The following is a 14,321-nucleotide window of genomic DNA, read 5'->3' as shown; positions in this document are numbered from 1 at the left end:
TGGTCGTCAAAGTCGTCAAAGCAGGAATTTGTTCTTAATTGATTTACCTGTATAAATAAAGGTTAAATAAATAAATGATTCTCACCTGGAAGGCATTACTGGCGAAGCCCAGGCCTAGCTGTCTGCATACCACCATGGCCTCCATGGTTCCCCAGCCATCACTGCACACCGTGCCCCACACCAAGGAGCCGTTCCTCTCCACCAACGCCTCCACGCGCCCCTCGAATGGGTTACGCCCCCCACTCAGACGCAGCTGCACAGAGAGAGACACAACACAGGAGAGATCTTCAGCTACTATCACACACGGAGGAATAGGAATACTATAAGATTCTACATCATTATTCATCAACCAATGACTGAGACAGAAAAAGAAGAAGAATGTTAATTGATGATGATTTATGGTTTATCAAGTTGAGCACTCACCCTCTCCTGGAAGCCCATGGCTGGAACGTTACACGTGACGGCCGCATCTTCCTCATGGCTACAGCCCAAAGACTCCTTGTTGAAGAAACACTCTGTAACGGACTTCTCAAACCCAGAGCACTTCACCTCATTCATATGGACTGGGCCCATACCTGGGAAACAGGAACAGAGGAAGAATAGTGGTAAGAGCCGGGCCAAGTAGGGTTAGGTTGCATTGACAACACATTTAGCACATTCTGTCTAATTACATTACAATTACTGTCTAATACATAATGGAGCATGTCAACAGGGAATAAATGGAACCATAGAAAACCTAAGTCAGAGATTCAGTGTGTCAGTTCACAACCTCTATACATTATGTTTTTTATCTGTGTTCCATGATAGAAGTTCTGTGACATATTTTCCTGGAAGCCTTAGTTACAGGGACAGTGTTCTTTCCTCCTTGACAGTAAATCATGTTGGAAATTATTTTTCCAAAAGGAACAACCAGTCCAGAATTCTTGCTCGCTGCGTCTCAAAAAGGCACCCTATATAGTGCACTACTTTTGACCAGATGCAACATAGGGCTCTGGTCAAAAGTAATGCTTTACGTGGGGGAATAGGGTGCCATTTGAGACAGCTGTCTGCTGTTTCCATGTTCCATAATGTGCCATGATCCTGGAATTTACTACTCCTTTCCAGTCTCACGCCTGGGTGGACTAGCTTGCAGATGAAACAATTAATAGCTGTACCTATTTGGAAAACAGCAGTGTGCAATTCCTTTAAACCCTGTTATAGGGTTATATTATGGGAAACACAGTAACAAGAAAATATACCATCTACTTCAGCACATCAGACACTTCAGTCTCACTCAAAACAGGTAAATTATTTAAAGACACAGTTACTGTAACCTACATGCAGATCTGCTGACTACATAGTTTTGACAAGAAGAGAGTCAGTGATACATATATGGGGGGGTACATGCCTCAGTTATTGGTTAAGCCCTCCATTTGGCTCATACAGTAAAAGAAGAAACACCATGGTAACCAATATCCCCGTAGGTAACACTGGACATTTTACAGTCACACTGTAACGACTCTCGTGGGTTGAAGAAGGAGACTAAGGTGCAGCGTGGTAGGCGTTCATGATTTTTTTATAATCTGAACACCGCAACAAAATAACAAAGTAGAAAAAAACAAAAGCGTTTTTTCAGGCAACAAAACAGCTAAACAGAAAATAACTCCCCTCAAAACCCAAATGGAAAATCACAACTATTATATGATCCCCAATCAGAGACAACGATAGACAGCTGCCTCTGATTGGGAACCACACATGGCAAAAACAACAAAGAAATTGAAAACATAGAAACAGAAAAACTAGAATGCCCACCCTAATCACACCCTGACCTAACCAAAAATAGAGAAATAAAAGGCTCTCTAAGGTCAGGGCGTGACACACACCCACAAACCAGGACTTACAGGAATGCACCCCATAATTAGGGCAACCGGTCAATAAAGTGAAGGTCCTCTTTTGGGCAGGCCCCATGTCCCTCGAGGGGAAGGCGAGGCCTTCCAAACTGATAAGGGAGTTGATACATTATGTACTCTTTATATATAGTATTTCTCTCCACTACAGCCTTTCAATTACAGTACTGGAATATAGCAAGTATGGGCTTGCATTGTTCGTCTCTGTCACAACTTCCACCGAAGTTGGTGCCTTTCCTTGTTCGGGCGGCGTTCGGCGGTCAACGTCACAGGCTTTCTAGCCTCCACCGATCTACATTTCCTTTTCCATTTGTTTTGTCTGTATTGTACACACCTGGTTCCCATTACGTTTGAATTATTTCCCTATTTAACCCTCTGTAGGCATCATGATTTTGTGCGTGTTTATTGTTGTCAGTTGTCTCGTTTATGTGATTCTGGATTTTTGTTCTCCTTGTTGGAAGATTGTTTTTGAGTAAAGTTTCTATTATTACTCATCTCTGTGTCCTGCGCCTGACTCCGCCTTACCCACATCACCTAGACTCTGGGCCTTTATTCAGAAAGCGTCAGAGTAGGGATGCTGATCTAGGAACAGGTCCCCCTTTTCCATTTTGAGATCATTATGATCTCAAAGGACAAACTGATCCTAAATCCATGCTTCTACTCTGTGAAGCTTTATGAATATATTACATTTCAATATCCCAGCCAGTTCCGGTCCTACAGGGGGGTTCCTATTGTTCAAGTCAAGGTGAATTAGTGTGGGGCTTAAAGAGTCCGCAAAGAAGGGATAGTATTACAGACTATGATATCTTTTGGACATGTTCCCTTTGTAACATTTGGTGTGCAGATGTAGCTCGACGCTACACAACTGAGCTGTTCATGTTCATTTTTCTTTATATTTCAGGAATTCAAGTGGTTATCCTATTGGTACTCGAGCTTTGTGCAGTTTTGCCCATGTTTCTTGATTGACTGTTGATTGATAACGGTGAATCAAACCAAATATTTCTCATACAACTGCTCAAAAAGAAGAGACCAGAAAAACCTCCTTGACCTCAGTCATTCCGATTTTGATTACTTCTGTAATAAGAATTATGTGTATTGTTAATCTATCCAAGGCCTTCTACACAGATGAAATATTCAAATAATCAACTTCATCTTCAGCCAAGTCAACTGCAAGACGGACCAATATGTTGGCCTGCCCATCATATACTTGTCCAGATGTAGTATTGTTGTTATAAGTAGGACTGAATCTAATCCCTACCCTGTCCAAGCCGACCACCAGACAAGGCCTCCTTGGCACTCCCGAAGCCCAGTTCTCGACACACCACTGTGGCTGACAGCAGGCTCCAGTTATCATCACAGATGGTTCCCCACTCGCCGTTCTTCAGCACCTCCACACGACCTTCCCCTACGATGGCGCCACCTCGCAGACGCACCAACGGTTGCTGCAGGAACAAGAGAGAGATCACTCATGGTAAGGCTGAGTTATTCAAACACTCAAAGCAAGCTATTGTGTTGCATTAACTAACAAGGAAACATGAAAGACAATAGGTGGGTTTTCAAGACAATAGAAGGTCAGGTTATTATGCCTTATTGGTCCGGAAAGCAGAATTACAGAGTTCAACTTTCTATAAATGAATGACTCTTGAGCCTGAGAAATATATAACTAGACAGGGCCATCCATAAAGAGTTACAAAACTCTGTTTTGAGTTGGCTCTTTCCAAGGCGTTCAGAGAAGCTAGAAGGGTGGAATGAAGACTGTGAGGCTACAGACTGGGTGACATCACATTTACACAGCAGGTAAATGTTACTCACATTAATGGTTTTGGCAAATTGGAAGTATTTAATTTAACAAGGGGATACACGAGTAGCATAACTGTATCTTATTTACGTGGATTTGTAATTACAAACAGCAATGCACAGGTGTTTTCATGCAGTTTAGGATTGGCTCTGCTTTGTGGTTTGTGTTCCCATTCCAAAAAAGGAAACTATAACATATATTTATTCCCAGTGCAAGAATATTCTAAATAGGTATCTAAAATAAAATAAAATAAATACCTAAACCATCATAAAATGTGTACATATCCAAAAGCAGTAAGTATTTGGGTAAGTATTTGTTTTACGACTAAATATTTCTTAGGTGACACTGTGGCACTTGAAGAGGGAAAAAGGTTTTAGAAAAGGGGATTGACACAATCTGAACCCAAGCAAGGACATGAATGGCATTCTGAAATATACACTACCGTTAAAAAATTTGGGGTTACTTAGAAATGTTCTTGTTTTTGAAAGAAAAGCACATTTTTTTGTCCATTAAAATAACATCAAATTGATCAGAAATACAGTGTAGACATTGTTAATGTCGTAAATGACTATTGTAGCTGAAAACGTATGTTTTTATATGGAATATCTACATAGGCGTACAGAGGTCCATTATCAGCAACCATCCCTCCTGTGTTCCAATGGCACGTTGTGTTAGCTAATCCAAGTTTATCATTTTAATAGGCTAATTGATCATTAGAAAACCCTTTTGCAATTATGTTAGCACAGCTGAAAACTGTTGATCTCATTAAAGAAGCAATAAAACTGGCCTTCTTTAGACCAGTTGAGTATCTGGAGCATCAGCATTTGTGGGTTCGAGTACAGGCTCAAAATGTCAAGAAACAAAGACTTTTCTTCTGAAACTCATCAGTCTATTCTTGTTCTGATTAATTAAGGCTATTCCATGCAAGAAATTGCCAAGAAACGGAAGATCTTGTAAAACGCTGTGTTCTACTCCCTTCACAGAACAGCGCAAACTGTCTCTAACTAGAATAGAAAGAGGAGTGGGAGGCCCCGGTGCACAACCAAGCAAGAGGACAAGTACATTAGAGTGTCTAGTTTGAGAAACAGGCGCCTCACAAGTCCTCAACTGACAGCTTCATTAAATAGTACCCGCAAAACACCAATCTCGACGTCAACAGTGAAGAGGCGACTCCGGGATGCTGGCCTTCTAGGCAGAGTTCCTCTGTCAAGTTTCTGTGTTCTTTTGCCCATGTTAATCTTTTGTTTTTATTGGCCAGTCTGAGATATGGCTTTTTCTTTGCAGCTCTGCCTAGATGGCCAGCATCCTGGAGTCGCCTCTTCACTGTTGAAGAGAGCAGGGAGGCAGGCAGGCCTAAACTACAGCACTTGCAGTGCAAAATAGAGGTGGGAGAAAGGGTGAAATAGAGGAAAGAGAGAGAGGGAATGTAAAATGGTGGGTGGAGAAAGAGGGTGAAATGAGAGAGAGAGAGAGAGGGAGAGGGGGAGAGAAAGAGTGAGAGAGAGCCAGAGAGTGAAATGAGAGAGAGAGAGGAGAGAGAGAAATAGAGAGTGAAATGAGAGAGAGAGAGAGAGAGAGAGACATAGGGAGAGTGAAATGAGAGAGTGAGAGAGAGAGAGAGAGAGAGAGAGAGAAATGAGAGAGAGACATAGGGAGAGTGAAATGAGAGAGAGAGAGAGAGAGAGAGCACAGCACAGCACAACCTTGCCATTGAGAAAGGTAGACACAGGAAAACCTGGCTCCCTGTAGAGGAAAGGCTGTGCAACCCCTGCCCAACAGCACTACTGCACAACAGCAGAACCTGAGACAGAGCTGCATCTCCTGACTAAATGTAAAACATGTAAAACAATTAGTGTGACATTTCCCCAAATTTGAAAACCTTATTCAAGATTTCAAAGACCTCTCTGATGAGAATAAGCTACCTGTCCTGTTGAGGGAGGATGCAGAGAGCTGTGGGTTGGCAGCGCACTACATTGCTGCCTGCCATAAGATGAGAGACAGTGTCTGCTGTCTGCACATGTCCTCTACTGTATGCTTAGAGGACATGAGAGAAATGAGAGAGAGAGAGAGAGAGAGAGAGAGAGAGAGAGAGAGAGAGAGAAAGAGAGAGAGAGAGAGAGAGAGAGAGAGAGAGAGAGAGAGAGGGTGAAATAGAGGAGAGAGAGGGTGCAATAGAGGAGAGAGACAGAGAGGGTGAAATAGAAGAGAAAGGGTGAAATAGAAGAGAGAGAGGGTGAAATAGAGGAGGGGGAGAGGGTGAAAAAAAGGATTAGATCACAGCCAGAGAAAATATCTGTCAGTACGGATTCCCACAAGATGTTTTCATGGACGAGCATGAATTATCTACTAACCACAGATATTGAGTCCATGATGAATCACTTATACTAATATTCAAAACATGTGCAGATGGGCTTCACAAAGCATTGAGTGTCAGAGTAACAGTAACGCATCTCAGAAAACCCCATTGTCTATCGATCTCCCACAGGATTCATCAGATCAGAGATAAAATAGCCCACTCAGTTTTACAGTATGTAGTTAAACCCCCACAGCTACAGTACCAGTCAAAAGTTTGGACACACCTACTCATTAAAGGGGTTTTCTTTATTATTTTTTTTACAATTTTCTACATTGTAGAAAAATAGTAAAGACATCAAAATAACACATATGGAATCATGTAAACATTAGAAACCAAAAAAGTGTTAAACAAATCTAAATATATATTATATTTTGATTTTTCAAAGTTGCCAACCTTTGCATTGATGACAGCTTTGCACACTCTTGGCATTCTCTCAACCAGCTTCACCTGGAATGCTTTTCCAACAGGCTTGAATGAGTTGCTGCATATGCTGAGCACTTGTTGGCTGCTTGTCCTTCATTCTGTGGTCCAACTCATGTCAAACCATCTCAATTGGGTTGCAGCCAGGTGATTGTGGAAGCCAGGTCATCTGATGCAGATCTCCATCAATTAAGTGTGCCTTGAATTCTAAAACAAAATCACTAACAGTGTCACCAGAAAAACACCCCCACACTTCCTCCTGCATGCTTCATGGTGGGAACCACAGATGCGGAGATCATCCGTTAACCTACACTGAGTCTCACAAAGCCATGGCGGTTGGTACCAAAAATCTCAAATTTGGACTCATTAGACCAAATGACAGATTTCTACCAGTCTAATGTCCATTGCTCGTGTTTCTTGGCCCAAGCAAGTCTCTTCTTATTATTGGTGTCCTTTAGTAGTGGTTTCTTTGCTGCAATTTGACCATAAAGGCCTGATTCACGCAGTCTTCTCTGAACAGTTGATGTTGAGATGTGTCTGTTACCTGAACTCTATGAAGCATTCATTTGGGCTGCAATGTTTGAGGCAGGTAACTCTAATGAACTTATCCTCTGCAGCAGAGGTAACTCTGCGTCTTCCTTTCCTGTGGCTGTCCTCATGAGAGCCAGTTTCATCATAACGCTTGATGGTTTTGCGACTGCACTTGAAGAAACTTGAACTTGAACTTTTCCATATTGACTGACCTTCATGTCTTAAAGTAATTACGGACTGTCGTTTCTCTTTGCTTATTTGAGCTGTTCTTGCTATAATATGGACTTGGTCTTTTACCAAATAGGGTTATCTTCTGTATACCACCCCTACCTTGTCACAACACAACTGATTGGCTCAAATGCATTAAGAAGTTAAGAAATTCCACAAATTAACTTTTAACAAGGCACATCTGTTAATTGAAATACATTCCAGGTGATTACCTCATGAAGCTGGTTGAGAGAATGCTAAGAGTGTGCAAAGCTGTCATCAAGGCAAAGAGTGGCTACTATTTGGTTAACACTCTTTTGGTTACTACATGATTCCATATGTTTTATTTCATAGTTTTGATGTCTTCACTATTATTCTACAATGTAGAAAATAATCAAAAGAACATAAAACCCTTGAATGAGTAGGTGTGTCCAAACTTTGACTGGTACTGTATTTTCCCTACCTATGATTTATTTGCCATTACCAGGCAGTGGCACAACATAAATCAGTCCAATTCCAAAGAGGGTGACAGAATCATAGAAATAGAATAACTAGAACATGCATCCCCATTCAAGTCAATAGATCTGGCTATATCTGCTCTATTGATTATATTTATATGGACAGAATGCATTGGTTTAGAGAGTCCATGGTGCCTACCTCCTGCCTGAAGGCCTTTCTGAAGCCAGTCATGGGGGTTGGGGAGAAGGCTCTTCCTGGCACACAGCTGACAACCACAGGTGTGCCACCTCCACATGTGCTGTTGGCCTTTGCTGCCACGGCATGGCCCAGCTTGCAGCTCGACAGGTGCGCCTCATTTCCAGTGCAGTTGACAGAGTAGTCCCAATAATTGGGCTTTCTCCTGCGAGCAAACATCCTGAGAACACAGGGAAAACATAAAGTAGTCAAATAATAACACATTTTAGACAGACATTTCATTCAATATTTATACAAGGCTGCTATCCAGTTTTCCCTAACACCTACTGTACATACAGCATTAACTGTATGTAGTCAACTTGTTGCTATATACTGCTAAAGACGCATATCTCTCTATCTAACTTTAAGCACCAGCTGTCAGAGCAGCTCACAGATCACTGCACCTGTACATAGCCCATCTGTAAATAGCCCTTCCAACTACCTCATCCCCATACTGTTATTATTATTTTTTTGCTACTTTGTACCCCAGTATCTCTACTTGCACATTCATCTTCTGAACATCTATCACTCCAGTGTTTAAATGCTAAATTGTAATTATTTCGCCACTATGGCCTATTTATTGCGTTACCTCCCTTACCTCATTTGCACACACTGTATATAGACTTTTCTATTGTGTTATTGACTGTATGTTTCTTTATTCCATGTGTAACTCTGTGTTGTTGTTTGTGTCACACTGCTTTGCTTTATCTTGGCCAGGTCGCAGTTGTAAATGAGAACTTGTTCTCAACTGGCCTACCTGGTTAAATAAAGGTGAAATAAAATAAAAAATAAAAATAACAGCGCGAGTCCGATAACAAAGGGTATTAGGCTACAGGTGTGCCTGTTTAGTCTGTGATGTGAACAACAGGTGAGGTAATTGAGGTCTTCCAGGCATGCAGGGATGTTAATTAATTCCTTTACTTTTCAATGGTGAGCCAACCAACGTGTTTAATGAACGTTTATGGCAGCACAGCCTGTCCTTGTCCTGTCTCTTCATCACATGTCTTAGAGGTGTACATGAAAGCAGATTAAAGAGGACGGGAGGAGACACACACACAGCATTTGTTTTCCATTTGGAACCTGGATAAAAGAACATTGCGGATCACTGTCTGGAACCCATCCAAAGCCTGCGTTCTAAGCCTCTGAGTCTGCGGGGGACATACAGAAGTTCTGAGTGAAGGATGGATAAATAGAACGCAGGGAAAAAGCATCTTGATCCATTCAAATGTGTTCAAGCAGCAGCTGTGAAGGTTCAACCAAGTAAAAACTGAACATGGACTGGCGGTAGGAGCTGTAAACTCAAAACATATTACATAAGTCACATTAGGCAATTGGAACAGTGATCTATTGTTACTTTTCATCAGCTTGAAAGTTTGCGCGTGCTACCAAAAATGTGCTTTTGAAATGATTACATACCACAGCACACATAAACCATTGAAAAGCACAGATGACTAAATGCTACTAAATGCTATGCTCTCCAAATCATTTGGAATATGCTAAGCGGGCCAACAGAGGCATTTGAACAGAGACCAAGTTTGGATTATGAAAGAACTGTAGACCTTGGCTGTCTGCCGCCGCCTGGACCAAACGGCAGACTATAAAAACACATTCTGCACGTTTCATAAGTTTCAAGCGGTTGCATGCCGGCAGTCACGTAGATGGAAAGTAGGGTGCTGCTGTACTGTGGTTACCTAAGCAGAGGAAACTTCTCTCCCTCTCTACCCTGAATGAGACAGTACATTCAAGGATGGCTTCAGAGCTAGAGACAAGGTCTCAAGGTTTGAAGTGATTCATTAACTGCTGGCTATTCCTCTGCAGGTTTCCACGTGTAAATAAGAGTTAGATCCTTCCCCAGCCCAGTCAGTACCGCATTACAACTACTTTAAGGAATGCACTGATCCTGGATATATACATACGAAGGGGGGAGGGGTTACTTAAGTTCTATGGGAGTGTTTGATGTGAAGCAGAATAAAGAAAGTTTCTGTAGAATTCAGCATTATTGCTCTGTATTAGGGCAAATATGTTATGCATGCAATATATAAGTCAAACAGCAAAGATCTAAAAGATGTATCCACCACGGTAGGGTAAGAAGCTCAAAGTTCTGGTGAGTTGTTAGTCTGAATAACATCTGAACTTTCAGTAGCATAGTGGGGTTAAAAAGTAACCACATAGGTTCATAGTTTTCACAATGGGAGAACTCTGAGTTGACATCCCTCTCCAGTGTTTAAGAGTCAAGGTGTCTGTGTAATGTGTACCAAGAATGAATCTTGACTGAGATAAGGTATGGGTCTGTCAACGGCTTGTTGCCCTGGGCCTGGGAGAGTAACTGTCCATGGTACATCGCCTCCCCAGGCTTAATACATCTGAAGATGAATAAAGGGCTGTGCCTGACCAAACCAAACAAGTTTACATAATAAGATTTATGTACAGCAGAGGAGGCTGGTGGGAGGAGCTTTAAGAGGAAGGGCTCATTGTATTGGCTGGAATGGATTAAATGGAAGTCATGCATGGGGTTTCCATATGTTTGATATGTTTAATACGATTCCAATTGTTCCATTCCAGCCATTACAATGAGCCCATCCTCCTATAGCTACTCCTACCAGCCTCCTCTGATGTACAGTAGTGTCCTGTCCAGGGGTTGTACTTGTACATCCAGCTGCCTCACACTACAGAAACAGGAGATAGACTCCTGCCCTATGTGCCATTCTGGCATGGACACGGCTTACTTACTTATGTTTACAGTAGTCCTGCTCCATAACACTCCAGTAAAATGGAACCTGCTGCTGCCACTGCCCATCCATAGAGACACATATAGTATTCCTTTCTACACTCTCATCCCTTTCATCAAAGAATAGCAGGAGCGCATTGTGGCCTTAATTCCCATAGAGGACCAAGAGGATTCAGTTAAACAAAGACCCATCCCTCACTCACTTGTAGACTCTGGCATTGTATTTCCTCTCTCCGGGGAAACCGAACATGCCACAGATAACTCTGCTGTTGTGCTTCGTCCACTCCGCATCACAGATCTGCTTCCATTTCCCCCCGTCCTTCACCTCCACGTAGCCCTCTGTCACAGGGACGCGCTTGCGGTACGACGACAGAATGGCCCGGATACGCACATCCTCCACTTGAATGTTTAAACTCTGTGAAGAAAAATGTGGTATGATTCATTTCACACGAATAGGCCAAGTCGTCTCTTCCTCTGCGGTCCTCTATGGTCCTCTCTTCCTCACTGCTCTCTTACTTATTAATCTGGAAATAATCGCTCCAAATGTGTCTGCATTTTGACAGTTTGCCCTTGTTATATAGCCATATAATGAATGTAAGGCACTCACCCTATGGCACCAACCCCACAACATTGCATTCCCTTGTAAAGCCTCTCCAGCTTACCCAAACATTTTTACAATCCTATCACCTAGTGAATCACAGGCCAGACCTAGCTGTGCTACAACTGCTTGGCTTTTGAACAAGGATATCAAAGGAGTGACCATGGCAACACTTTCTAGTCATGTTTTAAAGGGTGTCACTGGACAGATGCTGGTAGGTGACAAAGATCCAGTTTAGGATCAAAAGTTGGCCTATTTAAACACTTTCGGAGCATTATGCAAGATTTACTTTTTGATCCTAGTCATGAAAATCCAGATACTTAATTTACTGTAATATCACAAGAATATTGTTGAACTTGCTGAACCGTCTGTGGTGGAATCGACATGCTGACATGCCTGGGCTGTTATCTCATCTCCTGAAAGCATTACCTGATCAATACCATATAATTTCAAAGGCAATGAGTCTATTCATCTGTCTACATGTCTGTCTTTGTCAAAAAAGTCATGTGGAGACCTTCCTCTCTGAAGCCTGATGGGGTTTGAACAAACAGCCTCTCTCCTAAAGACCCAGCCCACATTCCTGTGCTACGTGACAGTGCAGGCCATGGGAGAAGAGGGGAGGCAAGATGAGAACTGGCGGATGGATATTTGCTTGTCTCAGCAGATGGGCTGGTGGACGGGCTGGCTGAGACACATATCAAACCCAGCCCCTGTCATGTCCTGTCAGAGCTGAAGTCAGTGGCTTTGTCTCAAATTGCACCCTATAGCCCATAGGGGTCTGAACAAAAAATGGTGCATTATATAGGGATTATGGTGCCATTTGGGACAGAGACAGTTCGACCTCCAAACGTTCAATAATGAAAAGGAAGGTTTTCCTGAAATGGCATCATACATCAGTCCACAGGATGAAAGCGAACCACAGAGAAACTGTAAATGTTCAGTCTGCTCTTCTTTAACTATTTTAATCCGTAGATGATCGCATTAACCAGCGAGTGGAAGGATGAGATCCAGCATGTTGAGCTATCTGGGGGTTCAAACCCTGGGACATGATCATTTAGAGAACTGTGGTGATAGTGACCTTGTCTGTATTTAGGATCTCTAGTAGAATACTGTAGTGTACTTTGATTTAAAAAGGTCTGCACAATAAAGATCAAATGAAACTGGTTGTGCTACAGTTGTGTGTTTCTTACATCATAACAGGGTCTTTCAGCAATAATGTGTTCATCTTATTCTTAATGGTGGAAAAATACCATTCAGAGCAAGATCCCCAAAATGTACATCTGGCTGCAAGCAGGGTCTTTGCAATCAACACACATTATTTTTACTTATCAACTCCTCCAAAACCAGGGGCACAACTTTCATTGGGGACAGGAGGGACATGATTCCCCCCACATTCTGAAATTGCATTTTTGCCTCCCCCAGTTTATTAATCAATGCACTGTGATACAAAAAGCGGCATTGTGTGCTTTAGGATCATTCGGACGCCTCAGAGAAGTTGGGTAGGTTGTTTGGCGGTATCAACCACCTGGATTTAGGACCGTGCGGACACCACAGAGTGTGAGAGCAGAGGCAGCTGTTGTCTGTGTGTGTGTGTTGTGCTTTTTCTCAGAGTTGTAAAAGCAAGCAGAGCAGAAACTGGCTACTCTTTATTTAATTTATGTAGCTGACAAGGTAACTGCTGTTTAACTTAACAGGGGAAGAAAAGTATTTATTCACAATGTTGAATATGTAATGTAACTGACATGAAATGTTAGCTAATGCATTAGCTACATGTTTCATCCCCTCTCAACTGAAGTTCTGTCTGAAGTGAATGAACTAGCCAGCTAGCTAGTAGCTACCACAGTCAGTTCAGCTCTAGCCTCTAGTTTTCTGTCAGGTAGCAGAATCTAACAAATCACATTTTATTTGTCACATGCGCCGAATACAAATGGTGTATGGAAATGTTTTGTAGCCTTTGTTTTGACCTGTTTCAACAGAAATAAATTAACTTGCCTAGTTTTCGCCAGTTGACGAACCATTAGCTCCAGCCAGAAGTTGGCTAATGTTAGCAACTTTTTGCAACAATTACACTAGTCTAGACCTGAATCAAACGATGAGGCGCAGGATGGGGCAATCCATTTTTATTGTTTGCAAGTAAAAAGAGCTCTCGAGTACTTTTAGGCATATGATATGAATTACAGTGCCCTCTGTAATTATTGGAACAATTAAGCATTTGTTCTTCTTTTGGTTCTCTACTCCATAAGTGTGGATTTGAAATCAAGTTTATATGTAGTGTCAGCTTTAATTAATCCATACTGGGTGAACCTTTTGAAATTATAGCACTTTTTGTACATAGTCTCCCCCTTCCCATATTAGGGGAGCAAAAGTATTGGGACAAATGTACTTATATGTGTATTAAAGTAGTAAACAGTTAAGTATTTGGTCCCACATTCATAGCACGCAATGACTATATCAAGCTTACGACCCTACACATTTGTTGGATGCATTTGCTGTTTGTTTTGGTTGTGTTTCACATTATTTTGTCTCCAATAAAAATGTATGGTAAATAATGTATTGTCATTTTGGAGTCACTTTTATTGTAAATAAAAATAGATTGTTTCTCAACACTTCTACATAAATCTGCATGCTATATGGATCCTGAATGAATCGTGAGTAATGATGAGTGAGAAATGTATAGACGCACAAATGGATGGATTGGAGTACCCATCCAGAGGACCACTTTAAGCCATTCACTTCCATAAAGCTGGGCTTTACAGAAGATTGGCCAGAAAAAAGCCACTGCTTAACCTCTCTTGGGTAGGGGGCAGTATTTTCACGTCCGGATGAAAAGCGTGCCCAAAGTAAACTGCCTGTTACTCAGACCCAGAAGCTAAGATATGCATATAATGGTAGATTTGGGTAGAAAACACTCTAAAGTTTCTAAAATGGTTACAATTATGTCTGTGAGTATAACAGAACTGACATGGCAGGTGAAACCACAGGACAAACCATCTCCCCCCCAAAAAAATATTCAGCCTACCAGTTTTCAATGGCTGTCACTTTTATTATAAGGCAAAACCCACCCAGATTGCAGTTCCTAGGGCTTCCACTAGATGTCAACAGTC

At 41.8% G+C, this 14,321-nt stretch overlaps 1 protein-coding gene across 1 annotated transcript in view; it reads right to left on the bottom strand.

Moving 5' to 3' along the window:
* The window catches only part of LOC135513880 (lysyl oxidase homolog 2B), a 52,707-nt gene that overhangs the window by 14,019 nt on the left and 24,367 nt on the right, over window positions 1–14,321 (bottom strand). The window contains exons 4-8 of the mRNA XM_064936868.1: window positions 10,823–11,034; window positions 7,856–8,072; window positions 3,145–3,328; window positions 424–575; window positions 86–253 (exon numbers count right to left, since the gene is read on the bottom strand). Of these exons, the coding sequence (XP_064792940.1) occupies window positions 86–253; window positions 424–575; window positions 3,145–3,328; window positions 7,856–8,072; window positions 10,823–11,034 (933 nt within the window). The remainder of the gene's footprint in view (window positions 1–85; window positions 254–423; window positions 576–3,144; window positions 3,329–7,855; window positions 8,073–10,822; window positions 11,035–14,321) is intronic.

Source organism: Oncorhynchus masou, chromosome 25 (assembly GCF_036934945.1).
Source record: "Oncorhynchus masou masou isolate Uvic2021 chromosome 25, UVic_Omas_1.1, whole genome shotgun sequence".
Lineage (NCBI taxonomy): Eukaryota > Metazoa > Chordata > Actinopteri > Salmoniformes > Salmonidae > Oncorhynchus > Oncorhynchus masou.
The sequence above is the reverse complement of the archived record's forward strand: the minus strand, read 5'-3'. Positions and strand labels throughout refer to the sequence as shown.